General features: G+C 41.9%; 2 protein-coding genes across 2 annotated transcripts; both read right to left on the bottom strand.

Annotated features, from left to right (window-relative positions):
• Positions 1 to 5,954: 5,954 nt before the first annotated feature.
• Positions 5,955 to 7,083, bottom strand: foxd7 (forkhead box D7). The gene has a single exon (XM_048246666.1). The coding sequence runs from the start codon at positions 7,081 to 7,083 to the stop codon at positions 6,106 to 6,108; it is 978 nt and encodes a 325-aa protein (XP_048102623.1). The 3' UTR covers positions 5,955 to 6,105.
• Positions 7,084 to 12,056: 4,973 nt separating this feature from the next.
• LOC125296645 (ferredoxin-2, mitochondrial-like) lies at positions 12,057 to 13,712 on the bottom strand. Its single transcript, XM_048246673.1, has 5 exons — positions 13,550 to 13,712; positions 13,355 to 13,403; positions 13,098 to 13,204; positions 12,806 to 12,893; positions 12,057 to 12,497 (listed from the first exon to the last, which is right to left on the bottom strand). Exons 1-5 carry the CDS (start codon positions 13,674 to 13,676, stop codon positions 12,341 to 12,343), a joined length of 528 nt encoding a protein of 175 aa, XP_048102630.1. The 5' UTR covers positions 13,677 to 13,712; the 3' UTR covers positions 12,057 to 12,340.
• Between the last annotated feature and the right edge of the window lie 2,325 nt (positions 13,713 to 16,037).

Below are 16,037 nucleotides of genomic sequence, written 5' to 3'. Positions count from 1 at the left end.
ATGAAGTGGCACTGCAACAGACCCGTGTGGCACCAGAGTGAAGACACACCGCCACGGTGTGCACTCTCAGGGCTGTGGACCCAGCTCAGAGATGGAAGCCTCCAGTGAGCCGAGCACTGAGGCTTGGGTGCTCCTGGAGCGTTGAGCAGAGGCTTGAGCAGAGCTCTGGAGCTGGGCTCCTGTACAAGTAGACTGTACTTCTCTTCCTTTGAAGTCGGGTTCTCTTAAGTACGGTATTAAGAGGCGGAGAACACGTCCTCTCCCTCACTCCCTCCTCTCCTCCTAAATGCAAAGCATGAGACTTGGATTGCGTTTTTTAAATCCTCTGCCGATTGAGCCAATTCTTCCAGCTCACCCTTTCAATAAAGCGAGTCCAAGTTGTTAAATGCTGCTGCAGACTTCCCAGTGAGAGAGAGCAAGACCAAAAGCCCAAAGAGAGACGGAGAGAAGGAGGAAAGAAGGGAAAGAGAAGAAAGGAGGAAAAGTGCAGGAGAGGGATATTTAGAAAAGGAGGGGGGAGAGAAAAAGAAACGAGAGAATTGAGACTCTGTATGTTTGGGACACACCAGTTACCAAACCTCACAGAGTTGCCATGGTGATGCCCAGTGGCAGAGAGGGGATCTTTGATCCTGCACCCTTGTTTGGGGAAAAACTCTGGTGAATGGTGAGCAGGGCTGGAACACAGAATGAGAGATGGAGGACGAGAGAACAAGAGAGAAAAAGAAAGAGAGAGAGAGAGAGAGAGAGAGAGAGAGAAAGAGAGAAAGAAACTCATTAGGCTGCACTAGTACGGCAATCAAAGAGGTTCAGAGGTCTAATATGACCCAGCTCTGACACGTCTGCCCCCGTTAATTGAGTTTCCTGCTTCCTTTTTGCGATTAAACGACACCACTCTTTTATCTGCTTTGTAGTCTTTTGTTTATACTCAACGTGTGGTTCTAAGATCAGCTTGGAGGTGATGTCACCCTCCACCCCCCAGTAACCCTTCACTTTGATCTGGCTTGCCATAATATTTCATGACCAAGAGCACTTTCTGGTCATCAGACCCAATGCTGTAATGCCATACTTTGCTAATATTTGCTTCTTGCCTGGTGGCTGCCATGTGGCCTGACGCTGGCTCGTGGTAGTAGCCAAGCAATGGCACGAGCATGTGGCAAAGGGCACCCACGCCTTCGTTAGAGGACACCACTACCACCGCCACCACCACCACCCAACTTCTTACCCTGTGCAAAACACGGTGGGGCCGGATGCTGGGCACCATTAGGGGCATGAGGACACCAGCTGTGTCGGCTGGTGGGGTCACAACCACACGCCCTCCAACTGGGGCACGTTGGGCATGGGTTCAGTGTTGAAAAGAATGCTTTGTTGTCTTGCAGATGTAGAAATGGGCTTGATTGAATCCATGATGCCACCTGCCAATGGATTTTTGGGACAGATATTTGTTTCCAGTGCTTAGAGGACCTAGAGGATCTCTTCAAGACGCGTCAATTCAGCCAGTCAGTTCAGAACTGCAGTCAACTGGTCATTTTGACTGGACATTCCCAGTCTTTAATCACACCCTCCTTTCTAAGCTTTCACTTTCTCTTCCATCTATCTCTCTCTCTCTCTCTCTCTCCTTCCTCATTCTCTCCCTCTCTTTCTCCAGCCCTCTTCTTCTTTCAGTGGGAGCATGTCTGAGGTGTGAGCTCATTCTACCCTTCTGGGTGGCTTTCCTGCTATATGTCACTGTCATCTGCTGGCACTAGTCACGGAGGGGGGGTCCCCTTTTCCGAAAAACACGCCACGGCGTTGCGCTCCACTGCGCCCCCGCACATAAATTCCCGTGCACGAGACCAGGGAAGCAGAGCTCTGTGCCCCCCCCACACACCACCCCCAGTTTTACGGGACCTGGCAGGGCCGAACATGGAGCAGTTGAAGGCAAAAGGGGGGAAAAGATTTATAATTGAATAACTGTAAAATACTGAGTGGGGGGCGGTGCAGGAGGCAAAAAAGAGAGACCTTCCTTTGCCAGGAAAAGCATAAAGGCGAGCAGGCCCGGTGTGTGTGTGTGTGTGTGTGTGTGCGCGCATATGCGTGTGTATGTGTGCATGTGCGTGTGCATGTGTGTGTCTGTTGGAAGAGGGTGGATGATGAGTGTGAACGTTAGCACATGTAAAGGTGTGTGTGCACATGTAGTTGTTATGACCTCTTAGTTCAGACTAAAGGGAGCAACATCATCTTTTACTCACTGCACTGCAAAGCCATTTTTTAAATCTCGTCATCCCTATTCTTTCCATGTGTGTGTATGTGTGTGTGTGTGTGTGTGTGTGTGTGTGTGTGTGTGTGTGTGTGTGTGTGTGTCTGTGCACATACATACATACATGTAAAATGCATATGTGTGTGTGTGTGTGTGTGTGTGTGTGGCCTCTGAGTTTCTGAGTAGGGTGAGAACTTTCCTCTCAGATCAAACGGGCCGCAGTGGCGGCCGCCGTTGCGTGCCACCTCCTCCTCCGTCTCCTCCCTCTCATTACACATCTTTCCCCGCGGACTGTAGATCACTCTGTCATTGCCTGCGCTTTGTTGGTCAGGCACGTCTAAATCCAACACTGGAGCCATTTAAAACACACAGAGTTACTGCACTTTAAAAGCCGGCCGTGCCACGGCCGCTGCTCCTCTCCTCAAAGAGGACGTTCCGGGAGGAGCTTGCGAGGCACTTGACCTTCGGAAAGGGGGGGTAGGGGGGATTATTTCAGTGAGGCATGTAGTTTGCCCTGAGGTGTTTTAATCCTCGCCACACGACCTGGCCTCAGCCAGCAAGCCAGCAAGCAAGTGCATGCCATGGCTCACTTCACCTCCCCGCTCTCTCTCTCTTTCTCTCTCTCTCTCTCTCTTTCTCTCTCTGCGGTCTGGGATCGCATCCTCCATGCTGGCCGGGGCACCTGTGGAGGTGGAGTGTGTGTGTGTGTGTGTGTGTGTGCGTGCAACGCGTGCGCCAGTTTGCCTCCTGTTTGGCTTGGCTTCATGGAAGTAGGAAAAGAAAGAGAGAGAAAGGGAAGGGGTCTCCCTTCGGGCAGTGAGAGGACAGTATTTTAACAGCATCGTCTCATTTTTTCCCCCACCTCTCTCAAGACACTCCGGGGGGAAATACTCCCCTTATCCTGAGGAGGAAGATGTGAATTATGCTAACTCGTAACAAATGAACCGTGCACAACCGCATACCCTACACACCAGCCGAACACCGTGTCACATGCACACTCAGTCATCAGCTCCACAGGGCAGTTAATATGCTTAATGTGACACTGATTGACCGTGGAGAGCAGGGCTACGTGGTGACGTATTCAATTTGCAATTCAGTCCTACTGCATCGTTATTAATGTCCTGGTTAATCCTCCGCACACCAAAAATGACAAATTTCATAAGGGATCCTGAGCCATCCAAACCACCACATATTTGTATGTTTTCAAAAAGTATAATTTGTAATGTATTAACGAAAAGCAATACATCAGAGTGTTTGTGTATTGCTTTTGCGTAGAATTAGAGCATCTGTAATGTGGAAGAAATGTAACTGCAGATGGGGCGAGATGGTGAAAGTACACGTAAAAGAGTATAAACACTTTGGAGAGAAAGGCAGGGAAGTCAAGCTCATACGATAAACAAATTCTCCATCACACGTGCACACATAGAGGCACACAAACACACACACACACACATAAATAAACAGACACATATCCATGCTCACACATGATTTTTTTGTGCTTCTATTTGGTCAGGTGCAAGAACTTGTTCAGTCCTGTCAGTCAAACTCTGTTGTGTTTTACATTTCATCTGTTTCCTGAATGAGTCTCTCTTCCTGAATGCCCTTCTCCCTGTGACTTGTAGCAGTTAGTCTGTAATATAACAAATAACACTCTAAATGTATGAAAGATAACAAAGAAATGTGTGTGGTTCAGAAGGAACCTACCACAGCTTTTTCCACAGAAAAAATTCTTAACTTCTAATTGTTTTTCCACTAAAATTTTTTAAAGATTTTTTTTTGAAGGGAAGTGCTATTTAAAAAGTATAAGATAATGGAGAGAATGAATGAAAAGAAGAGATGGAAAGAGTCCATGTCACTGGAGGGAATAAACACACATCTATATTTCTCGGCTCTATGGACATTTACTTTTTCTGCGGTCCTGTTCTAAGATTGGTGTTCTAAATGTAATTATATTAAAATACACAAAGAAAACCCTCCACACTCCATCATTTCTTCTGTGGTTTTCCTGCTCACACCGGGTACTAATCTTTTTGTTTATTTTACACATTGCCATGACCTCTTCTAAAATGAATACAATTGTTAGGCAATATCCATCTTCTTCCTCAAACTTTGTAAGTGAGATTATGCTAATCAATTTAGATAGAGATGTACTTAGTGCACCATTATTTGGAACAAGGAAATGTATATCTTAACTTATGTATCCTACACATGTGTGCTTAGAGGTCTAGATTACATGGGGTTAAATCATTGCCTTGTATGTGTACAGTAAAATGCCTTGGTCAATCTTTGAAAATATGTTTCAGGAATATAACAGTGGATATGATTAAGAGCTGTTGATAACTTCAAGGAAATTGACTGCAATGCCCTAAAAATACACTTACAAATGTATGCTTTGAAATTTGCTTGATTCCATTGGCATTAGGTCTTTGACTATATATTTTTGCTTTGATATAGTCGTTGCTGCTGGGTGTGATTTAATATTTAATATTTTCACTGTGTGGTCTTTCTCTCAACAGGTAAAAATCGAAATGTTCATTTCAAGGACTAGGGTGGGATTGTTGTTAAATTATACCACATTGTGCTCCATGTGAAAATATGACATTGTGTGCCCGTTTTGTGCCAGTGTGTGCCAAAAAGAATTCCCTAAATTGGAAGCAGGTGCCAACTATGGATTCTGTCATTACTTAATAGCCAGTGAGTGACGAATGTGACATCGAATGTGTTATGCGTATTTTCCTTAACGGCTCTAGGCTGTGTGTGGCCTGAGCGTGCAAAATCAGGCAATTACCCCAATAGAAAGTAGGCCTAATGGATGTGGTAATACCCGCCTGCTATCTGAAGCTTGCGTACAGCTGCTAAAACCGTTAGGTCCAATCATAAGATGATCATTCATTCATAATGTGTGTTCTGAGGCAAACGCGAACTCTAAAAGCCTGTCATTGCGCATTTTGTGGATGACGTTAATCTAGGACAAGTTACTGTAGTAGCCTCCTATGCCAGGATGAATAGGCTAGACCCCATAATCGCGTATTTTATTATAGCCATATGCGCGCACTATCTGATAAATAATCACAACTACCATATTAAAATTATGGTCTCTAGGTGGGTATTGATAGGCTACTCTTCGCGAAGCTATTGCCTTCCTTTCTAAATCCCTAAATTTGTCTTTAAAACCATGGCAACTTTAAGGTTAAATATTGGCACAAGCCATAAACTTGATAAGAGAAACACTAAATTGATATTAGAGGGAACACTCTGATAACCAACACATGTGACAAACAGCATCAAGGCCGAAACATCCCAGAAGATGGCATTTATTGCCAAAAGAGAATCTTATTTCGACATATTTTCTTAAAACAACTAAATCATTTGCAAAAACAATACATGGTGAAATTGGTGATAAGACAAATGTATGCGCAATACTGTCAAGGGAAAAAATCAATTAGGCCAATATATAGCATATTTACCAAGAATGTAAAAACCAGAGTAAATGAAAACGAAAGGTTTTGAGTTTTTGCAGGTATATTAAAATGCTAAACTAAATGACTTAATGGGTACTTAAACTCAGTGCGCACATTTATGACATTTGATGTTTATTGAACATGACAAAAATAAATCAATAAAATTATTTTAAATAATATGATTTATTTATTTCCAAATGTTGAGGGAAACTCGTCACTTAAATTGTTCAAGATGAAGAATGCACAACAGACACAATCATACAATCCGCAATCATAGCATGACATTTTGTATTCCAGAAAAGACGAGTGGATATTCCTTCAGTAACAGAAGAGGAAGAGTACCTGAGAGTTAAGTCATTTAAGATACAGTTTATCAAGTGGTCGCCAGCTTATTTAAAACGACCAGGCCTAGTTGCTGACAATGTGTTTATTCGTTAGGTCCGAGCGCAAAGTTTGGAGTTTCTCGTACTCGTATTGTAGATTTAGAAAATGGGGGAAAGTGCCGTGCTGGAGCATGGCAGAAGACACGAATGGAGAGTCGAGGGAAAGTGCAGAACAGTGCGCATTAGGCCGAGTCGGGTTAAAGCACTCGATGGCCATCCCAGGAGACTCGGCAGAGGCTTTAGCAGCGAACGCGTTCCGGCATAGGAGTGTTGACAGCGAGGGCAGGATGCTGCTGCCAGGTGGGATTCCGGGCGCACAGGTCGGGTGCGAATGCTGATGGAAGCGGAGAGGATACACTTCTAGACGTGGCAGTTGCAGACAAGCCGAACCGAACCCGTATCTTCCGTAAGGAAAATGGGGAAAGCCAGTGGCTTCGAGCGCTTGTTCTTTGAGAATCCCAAACCTAAAGTGTTGTCTCTTAAACCTTTTCCTTCGCCGTAAAAAGCTTCCGTTCTCGAACATGTCGGAGGAGTCGGGGTCCATGGTCCAGTAATTCCCTTTGCCAGGATTGCCCGGTTCTCGAGGCATTTTGATGAAGCAGTCATTGAGCGAGAGGTTGTGTCGGATGGAGTTTTGCCATGCCGGAAACTTCTCTCGGTAGTATGCGAAGCGCTGGCTGATGAAGTCGCATATCTCGCTCAGAGTGAGACGCTTCTTCGGACTCTGGAGAATGGCCATGGTTATCAAAGCGATGTACGAGTACGGAGGCTTCACTTGTGTGCTTTTGTTCGACATTGAGGGGGACCTTGGTGCCAAGCTATTAGAGGCACCGTCCTCATCATGTTGATTAGCAGGCAAAGTTGCCGTGGCTGATCCATACTCGGACGCAACTCTCGTGTCCAAAGAGGCTGACGCCTTCAGATCGCCGTCTTCAGCCCCTTTACTGCCCTCTCCTACTACGTCGATATCAATATCCTCCATTGGCTCTGCATCCAAGGTCATAGTAATCCAAATACATGCAATATTCCACCTGCCTCGACAGGTGATAGAATGGGGACAGCTTCAACGAAACAGCTGCTCGCGCAGCAGCAGGTACACTTTACATGCACAAAACGCTCGCTCGTAATACACTTGGCAAGCTGTTCTCTGTCCAAAACGTCACAACAATAACAAGGATCGAAGAATCAACAACCTTTTGTCCTCTCCTTGATATTCACATCAATCGAACCACTTCTCTTTTAGTTACATCTGAAGAGAAACGCGTAATGGTAGGACGAACCGGTGTCCCTCATCTTCCCCAACAGCACTAGATTTCCTCTTGGATCATCAGCCAATGATGTCACGATGGAGCTCTTTCGGAGCAACTCCTCTCCAATGAAAACAGGGCAGGAGGCATCAAAGCACCACCAGAGTCCTCTATTGATCCAAAATTAATATCGTCGCATAAGGTTTGTTTATCGAATCATCGCTACATCCAGAATAAGTTTAAATAGCACATTTACTTCTAAATAACTTTCGGTTTTTCATTAAAACATATTGCCACAAAGTAGGGCTACACCAAACTACTTAAATTGTGCTAAAGGGTACTCATAATAAGCCTCTTTTATTTAATATATTCAATATATTTAATATTTAAAATATTATAAAGGATATTAATATTAGGTAGCTTTAATTTATTGCCTCTAAACTATCACAGGACAGGTTTTTTTCCCCAGCTCGTCTCCAAATTGTGAAAAGAACGATTTGAACCATTTTCAACTTGTTCTGATCATATAAGTTTCAAGCACTTATTGCGTAACATGTTTAAGGGTCATTTCTTTCTGGGACCGAAAAAAACAAAACAAAATAAAATAAAACAAACATAAAATATTTTCCGACTTGTAGGCTACATGTCATTTGGACAAACGCTGGTTCTGAAAGCATTGAAAATATATAGTTTAATAAGCAGTGACACACTTCATAATATCACACCGCTTAATATCAATAATGATAACAACAACAACAAAAACAACAATACTACTACTAATGATAATAATAATAAAATGCAACATTCAATGAAACAATCAGATAGTCTGAACCTACAATTACAGAAAACAATTGATCAACACTAATAGCACTGACTAAAGATGATCAGATGGCAACATCCCCCAATTAAATTAATAGCAGGTGATCTAAACAATGCGCAAAAACATGAACTTTTTTTTTAACACAAGTCGATTTACCTAAAGTATAGGCTACCTGGTGAAAATGTACCCAACAATTACTCCTTAAACCCCTCTTTAACTCTAATGTCTTAAAACATCGTAGAGCAACTCATTAATTGGCTTGCATTATGTTGCTATGATTTTGTTTCCCATTGCCTTTGTTTTTTGTTTTGTTTTTTGCACCAAAACAAAACGCTTAATAATAATCTAGGACAAATAAAACAAATGCATATGACATAACTCCAGTGCTCAACACAGACGAAGGTTAAAAGGTTTCAATTCCCCTTTAAAGATGAAAGACGTGCGGGATGGGGTTGCGTTTTTATTGTCAGGGGGCCTAAGGTTGTTTGTTTTTAATGATGGAGCTCTTTTTTGGGGGGATTCCCACATATCCTTCTTCTAATCGTTTATTGATACCGGAGGGCAACGGCGATACAGCGGGCGTGGGTGGGCCACCGTCCCTCTAACAAAATCTGCAGATGATTTCCCAAATCTATCACGCATGTCTTCAGATTGGAAACAGGCCTAACGGCGTGGCGGACAAACGCCGTGTGTGTGGTTTCAATAACAAAGCAAAGGGATAATAATAGAATTTCGATGAGCCAAATTTCCACAGATATGGCGCTGTCATGTGGTCGTTGTCAGGGATAAAAAAAATCTCGTCTGAGCCCAAACGTGAGAACAATTACCGTTGGGACCTGATGTTCAAGAACAGAGGTCTACCCACAAGCCAAGTACTGCTTAAATGTCATTACACGTTTGGTTTAATATTCCTGGTGCAGTCCAGTTGTGAAACGCCTTGCCGTGGCTAAACCTACAGTAGATGGCTGTTACTTAGGCTACACACCACTGTACAATAACCTATCTAAATGTGAGTTAAATTCACATGTCTAGAATATTTTCTTAATCTTTATTACGTTGGATTTAAATAGCAGGAAAAAAACGTCAGAGAGATCAAACAGATAGGCCTATTTAGAGTTCTCAGCATTGTCTAACCTAAGACTTTGTTTATTATCACTATTCAGATGTTATTGCTTTCAGGACATAGTGTAACAGGTCTACTTGCAAAAATACACAGTGGAATCATGGAAACATGCTGTGAAATCATGCAGTATTTTTTTTTTTTTTTTTTTTTTTACAGGAAAGTGGATACAGAAGACAGCTGTGTGCCCATCTTTGTGTCCCTTCCTAAGCCGACTCTCTGCCCACAGCTTTTGTTTCACAAGACAATATGGTCAGCCAACAGTGAACAAGAAGCATATTCAGTGTACTTTGTGTCCACAATATTTGTAGTCTGTGGTCAAAAACTTTCATACAATATTTGCATGGTACCAGCATTTACAAGATGCCAGTGGTACATCAGCAGCACAGGCGACTGGCTCTCTGCTAGACTAATGCTCAAAATCACATAATTTCTGACTGCAGACACTGTAAACAGCCCTGGACCACACTGACCACCCAGGCTACAGTTCCCTTGAACTTTAAGAAATGTGCTTCTGCTCCGAGATGAAAAATCTCCTTTCACTTATGCCATCTTGTGGTGCATGCCTAAAAGAATCCTGAATAACTATTGAGCAGTCCTTACTCCTACAAGAAAACCTCAGTTCACAAAACAACTAAGTAATGGTGTCTCTACATTCACTGCTTCCTCATTCACCATCTTTGTGCAAAGGTGATATTTATCTCAATTATATAAACAATCTCAACATACTTCACAAAGAAATCATGTTGTGTTTGTTTATTTTACTAGAAATGTCTTAAATTATACAATACAATAGTTACAGAAATACATTAACATGAATATGTGTGTGTAACAAGACAGACAGGCAGGATCTTCGACAGGATTGTTCAGCATTCTACAATTTATATAATTGCAATTTTTTCCCTGTGAAATCAGCAGCACATATATTTGGTGCAGGTTGGTCATCACCTGGTGAGAGCTTGCCTTCATCTCATTTATTCAGTCTGATATACTTTACCATGAGTGGCCACAAGAGGGCAGCCTTCAGCTACAATCACAACTGGAGATGGCAACCATACTGGAGTTAGAAGTGAAGGTATGGACCAAGGTAGAGTGGTGTAACAGTAAAAGTGGTTTACAAAAACACTCCTCACCTCTAAATACCATGCATGAAGAAAAGACCCACATACGTCACAGCATATCGGGCTGGGACATTTGCGCAGGGAATTTCAGGTATTTAAATACGGAGTTAGTAGTTTCTGGGGAAATTGTTCATGCTGTTGATAGCAATGCATGTGATACGAAACACAGATGTTGAATTGTTTTTAACTGTGAATAGAGAAATTAATTTGTGAATTAAGAAGTAGTTTTGATGCAGGGAGGTGAAACTTTCATTTAAATGCAAACACAGAGTGCTTTTCAATGTTATTGACAGCATTTTCTAACATTTCCAACTAACTAGCCTCGTTGACACCAGACCGCATCTCAATTGAGATTGAGAGTTTGTCTAGAAAGCCTTCATTGACTTACGACTTCCAGGGGCGTAACTAGCAGTGAAATTAAACTTGAAGGAGAAATCCGGCCAGTATTTACATGGATCTTGATTGCTAGACATCGCTGAGTACTGTCGATAGGGGAAAAAACGACCAAAATCGGTGCTACCAAACTGCGGCTCTGGCCAGTGCTCCTAGTAAACTGCAATGCTAGGTCTGGGGCATCAACTAAACATGACTTTTTGAAACAGACTCAAAATGTTTTTAAAAGTTCTGTGCAACATGAAAAGAGTCCTACTCCAGTTCAATAGCACTGATTTTTATCATTTTTTTCCCTATCGACAGTACTCTGCAACGTCTAGCGATCAAGATCCATGTAAAAATCGGCCATATTTCTCCTTTAAATTGGTGTATCAAACTCTTACCAAATTGTTTGTGCAGCAAGTGCAGCAATCCAATCTTTCCTGTAAACAAAGGTCTTACATGCAGTTGTTTACTCAATTCCAAAGAAAATGCAAGTCCATTATCTGTTTAACCCTGTCGCCATCAGCGCAGCCATTGGTTGTTTTGAATGCACTGCTATATCTGTCATCATATCAAGCCTGCCCCATGCTGGATTAGTGATTGTGATTGGTGCCTGGGTTTTTGGAACATTGGAAATGGGTGTCAATGGCCTCTTTGCCAGACTGGATTAAAAGGATTGTTATTGTCTATTTATTATAGTGGAATATGATGTTGAATAAACCATTTAAGATAAATACCAGCCCAAAGATCCTTCTAACAGGTGTTTACAATGACATGCAAATAGATGAATGGCTTAGTGATGTTAGAAAAAGTAAAGTAAAGTAAAGTAAGGTAAACTATCACAAAATCCAACAGTCTTTTATTTCACAGGATTCTCTTTACTGCTCCGACCATGCACATCAAGTGTCAGAGGGGGCACCAAAAGGTTTCCAATAAATAGGAAGAATGTTAAGCCTAGTTTTTCACTCTTTACAATTTCAAAATGCACCTACACACTGTTACATTAGGTTTCTCATGTGTCGCTTAATACAAAATCATTTTTATTCACACGATGCCCACATCAAGCCCAAAACATGGCCTGTTCTGGTTCATCCGTCAACAGAGCAGCTATTGGACACTGGACAGGGGGAATCCATGGAACTCAGTTACAAAACAGTCTTTGTGTGCATGAATATTGATGGAAATATTGACTGCACAAGGGTGTGGTAATCGTACCACTTTCAAGAGATGGCAGGTAACGTTCAAGTTTAACTCGCTCGAATGTTAAAAAGCTATTGATTGTATGGGCCAGATTTAGGCTACAGTTACAATCCCAGGCAACAGTGTACCTAAGATAACACTGACCAGCATTTAAATATTTGTGATTATTCATATAACGGGGTGCGATCATAAGAAGGCCAACAATAGCCTTCTCTGCTTACTTGCTGTTTTTTGTTGATTTTTTGTTGCGTTCAGTAAATGATCTGGGTTTTATTTTAGCAACGCATCTAAAGATGATTTAAGATTGGACTGGACTCTGGATATGAATTCAACATTCCTGTTACTCCCTCATATCTGCTACCTGTGGTGTGCTGCCCTTAGTGAGGGGTGGGGACATGACCATCTACATAGAAGTTGCGAGTGACCTTGGGTAAAGTGAGCTCAATGCCATCCAGCTCCGGTGTGAAGACAACCTGGCAGCCCAGACGAGAGTTCTCCTGAAGCATCGGAGCCATGTCCAGCATATCATCCTCCCTATGTGCCCAAAGAATAATCCAATAATTCAAGTAAAACAGGCATGACCATGACCAATATAGTGAACTATTAAATGTATTAGCAAGTAAAGCAAGTTTTCACTATTTATTTCAAACTGTATTAAAGTTATACTAAAAACAATGACACCATGTCTTAGACATGTGAATACTGTACAGATTTTTGGAAAAAAATACCACTTTAACCTTAATCTCTAGATAACATTTTAAATGCAGTCTTAATAGGGCACCAGATTTAACCTAGTTTAATCCCTGCGCCTGGCTGTTAATTCCGCAGGCAGGCAGACTCACCTTTCGTCTGGCGTTGGTAGCTTCTCAAAGTGGCCTTTGCTTACATACACATGGCAAGTGGAACAAGCAAGTGACGCCTCACATGCACCTGGGAAATAGAGGCACACAAAGGGATTTACAGGTGTCCCATGATCAGGATTAAAGCAGATGTTGGACGGGCAATAACGCTAGCAGCGGTGCTTTGTCGTAGCCTATTTGTGCGCAGATTGTTTTTAGGACATGCGCAATAACTCAGAAACTCACACTACCCAGGGTTAGTGTGTAGAACATTGCTTGCATGCAACATGCTCACCTTCGAGCTCGATGCCGTGTTTATGTGCAAGGTAGAGCGCATTGTCTCCGATTTTAGCCTTCACGGGAACTCTTTGCCCTGACCGGTCAATATATACGACGTCAACTCTACAGATGAAATGTCAGTTAACAACAAAGTATTAAAGCATTTAAAAATATATGTGTTGTGGAACTTACAGTAGTTTAGTTTTAATGTAACAATAATATAATACTAAGGTAGTTAATTATTAAGGCTAGTTGTAATGAATTATAACTTACACATCATCAGAATCTTGGGAACCGACATTCTGCGCTTCTTGACGCAGCACTGTGTTTGGAAAGGAGTTTGGCTATAATTAAAATACATCTCCACGAGATGTCAAACTAGGCTGCCCTTTAGGTTCAACACTTAAGACGAAGCAATCAGCCAAAAAATTCCATAAACAGCCTGAAGGCACGAACCATTTCACTTACATTCTGATGTTGCCAGTCCTCTTTTTGTTACATGGAACGCTTCACTTCTGGTCCGCTGGGATGATGTAACATAGACATTATTGATCCTCGGCACGAAGATACCATATTTAAACCTACATCTTAACATCGACACAATATTATATCCTGTCACTGTGTTCAGCGCCATGACTGATCACCTGTTAGAATTGACCCAATCAGAGTAGGCCTACACCGGCAATTAAGAGAAAAGTCTGATGGGGAAAAAATACAACACCCGGTTATGCTCTTACTATGCCATGTTGGAATATCCAAATCCAACTTCGCAGTCGCAAGTAGCCTAATACTTAATGAAAAGGGACAATTGTGTACACATAAAGATGTCGAGTTTTATCCAGCAGGCCTACCTTTATCTAACAGTAGATGGGGCTATACTACTATATAAAATGTAGTGGTGCCGTCAGAACTGCGTTCTGTGCTAGCGAAAAAGGAAGGCCAATATTTTCTTTACATTTCACTTTGGGTTGGTAAAAAAATATTCAGTTTGCATTCCATACTTTAGTAAGAGCTTACCGTGCTTAAATGGAGTGATCCCATGCTCCGTGTAGGTGGGCCTAAAGCAATTTTAGGAGAGCTCATCCATTGAATCCCGTATAGCTCTGTTCTCCCAGGTGAAACATTTTGACCCATGAGCGTTCATTCACGTATGTCTCTCGGCTTAATGGTATAAATTAGGCTACCGTTATGCATTGGCCTCCAGGCGGGCGTTAACTTGTATCTTTTTATCAAATAAAATTGTCAATCTATAGTGTTTCTTTCTCAATAAAACATAGTAAATGCCAAATTACTAGTAACTTCATATAAAAAGTGGTGGAATTATTTTCTAAAGCTGTCCCCGTTAGTGTACAAAGTGTGCAAGTATGGACATGTCTTCCACACTTTTACGGAACAGTTTAGCACAAAAATGCTTGTTCTTAATCATACCCAAGAAGCAATGGAGAGAAACATCTCAGCACTCTTGTTAGGTGTTCATCTTTTATACCACTGCCCTGAATAATCTTGCATACTCCAAGAAGGGTAAGATTACTCACTGCACTGAAGGATTAATTCTGGGACTATTTTAAAACTACAAGCTACTCAACTTATGTGGTTTGAATAACACTACAGGTTTGATGTTATTTCATGTGAAACCCAAACTGTAATCCTCTTTTTGTGTGGAAGACGCTGAGATCTGAACATTCTGATGCTCTGAATGGGGTTGTGACCTCTGGGTCACTTTTTAGCCTTTTTAGCCATGTGCATGCTACCCCAGGGGCACTGAGGCCTTGCTGTTCCCACCCACCCAGGAACACCGGGATCTCCAACAGCCCACCAGGACTGGACAACTGCTCCTGCTCCTGCTCCTGCTCCCGGTCCTCAGCTGTGACTGCCTGCCGGCACATTCCCCACTCTGCTCCTCCTGACAAGTGCACCTCTGTCCTGCATTCCACTCCGTGACATTCCCAGTGCCTGATTGGAGCTCGGCACATTCCTGAGAGGCAGGTCTGCTGTCCTGTTACGCTTACTCAGGTTTTATACAGAAAACTGTGTACAGGACGCATACAGTATTCAGGTGACATGTGCCCTTATTATCGTCATGCTTCAAATATGATGTCTCACTAATATAATATATATATATATATATATATATATATATATATATATATATATATATATATGTCAAAAGCAGGTTTAAGTTTTTTTTAAGCTTGTTAACTGTTAACTTTAAGTTTTTTTTAAGCTTGTTAAGCTTGTTAACGTTAAATTCAATGGTGATGGTGTGAAAATGCTAATTAATTGACATAAAAGGATGCCCTTGTTTGGAAAGTCTTATTCGACACTAATTTATCCAGTTTCTATTTTGTGGGAAAGAGGTTTTAAACCCTACACAGCAGATTTGCTTGCTCTTAAGAAGGACATCTCTGACCTTGAAATGACTTAGGTTCATGGTGAAATATTTATAATATAATTTATTGAATATTCCCTGAGTTGGAAACTCACTGACAGAGCATGTGCATATGAGAAGTGTATTTTGATGATTTAATTCTATGTAAATATAGCAGACATGTCAATGGACCACAGCTGATCTCTCTCCAAAGCACTTCAACACTCACAGTCGCTGCTGAAATGATGTCTAGACTCTATAATGAATCGCCCAATTTGATGTGTTCTTCTTGGTTTACCTCTATGGTACACTTTCCCAGCAGTGTAAAATGTCCACTGATTTGTTAAGCAGACTTATACATGGTTTGTTGGACGTCTGTGTGTGTGATTGTAATGAAGGGTGACTGAAGTGGTTCAGCCTTTTTCATGCCTGCTTAACCTCTTGTCACATGGTTAGCGATTTTGGATGAGACAGTCAGGCCTTATCTCTTTGGCAACATAGCAGCATGAGGTGCAGTGTGTGCTGCTCTCTCTCTCTCTGTATCAAACACACACACAGAGGTGGAAAGTAACGAAATACATTTACTCA

This window comes from Alosa alosa, chromosome 6 (assembly GCF_017589495.1).
Source record: "Alosa alosa isolate M-15738 ecotype Scorff River chromosome 6, AALO_Geno_1.1, whole genome shotgun sequence".
Taxonomy (NCBI): Eukaryota; Metazoa; Chordata; class Actinopteri; order Clupeiformes; family Clupeidae; genus Alosa; species Alosa alosa.
This window is presented reverse-complemented; position numbering and strand designations above follow the sequence as displayed.

What these genes read in the sequence shown, in the direction of transcription:
- LOC125296645 (XM_048246673.1), bottom strand. Translation starts at nt 13,676, where the DNA reads ATGTTAAGATGTAGGTTTAAATATGGTATCTTCGTGCCGAGGATCAAT. An exon ending in TCCCAAGATTCTGATGATGT is followed by an intron (nt 13,205 to 13,354) that starts GTAAGTTATAAT and finishes TTTCATCTGTAG; the next exon opens with AGTTGACGTCGTATATATTG. An exon ending in CTACCAACGCCAGACGAAAG is followed by an intron (nt 12,498 to 12,805) that starts GTGAGTCTGCCT and finishes TTGGGCACATAG; the next exon opens with GGAGGATGATATGCTGGACA.
- foxd7 (XM_048246666.1), bottom strand. Translation starts at nt 7,083, where the DNA reads ATGACCTTGGATGCAGAGCCAATGGAGGATATTGATATCGACGTAGTA.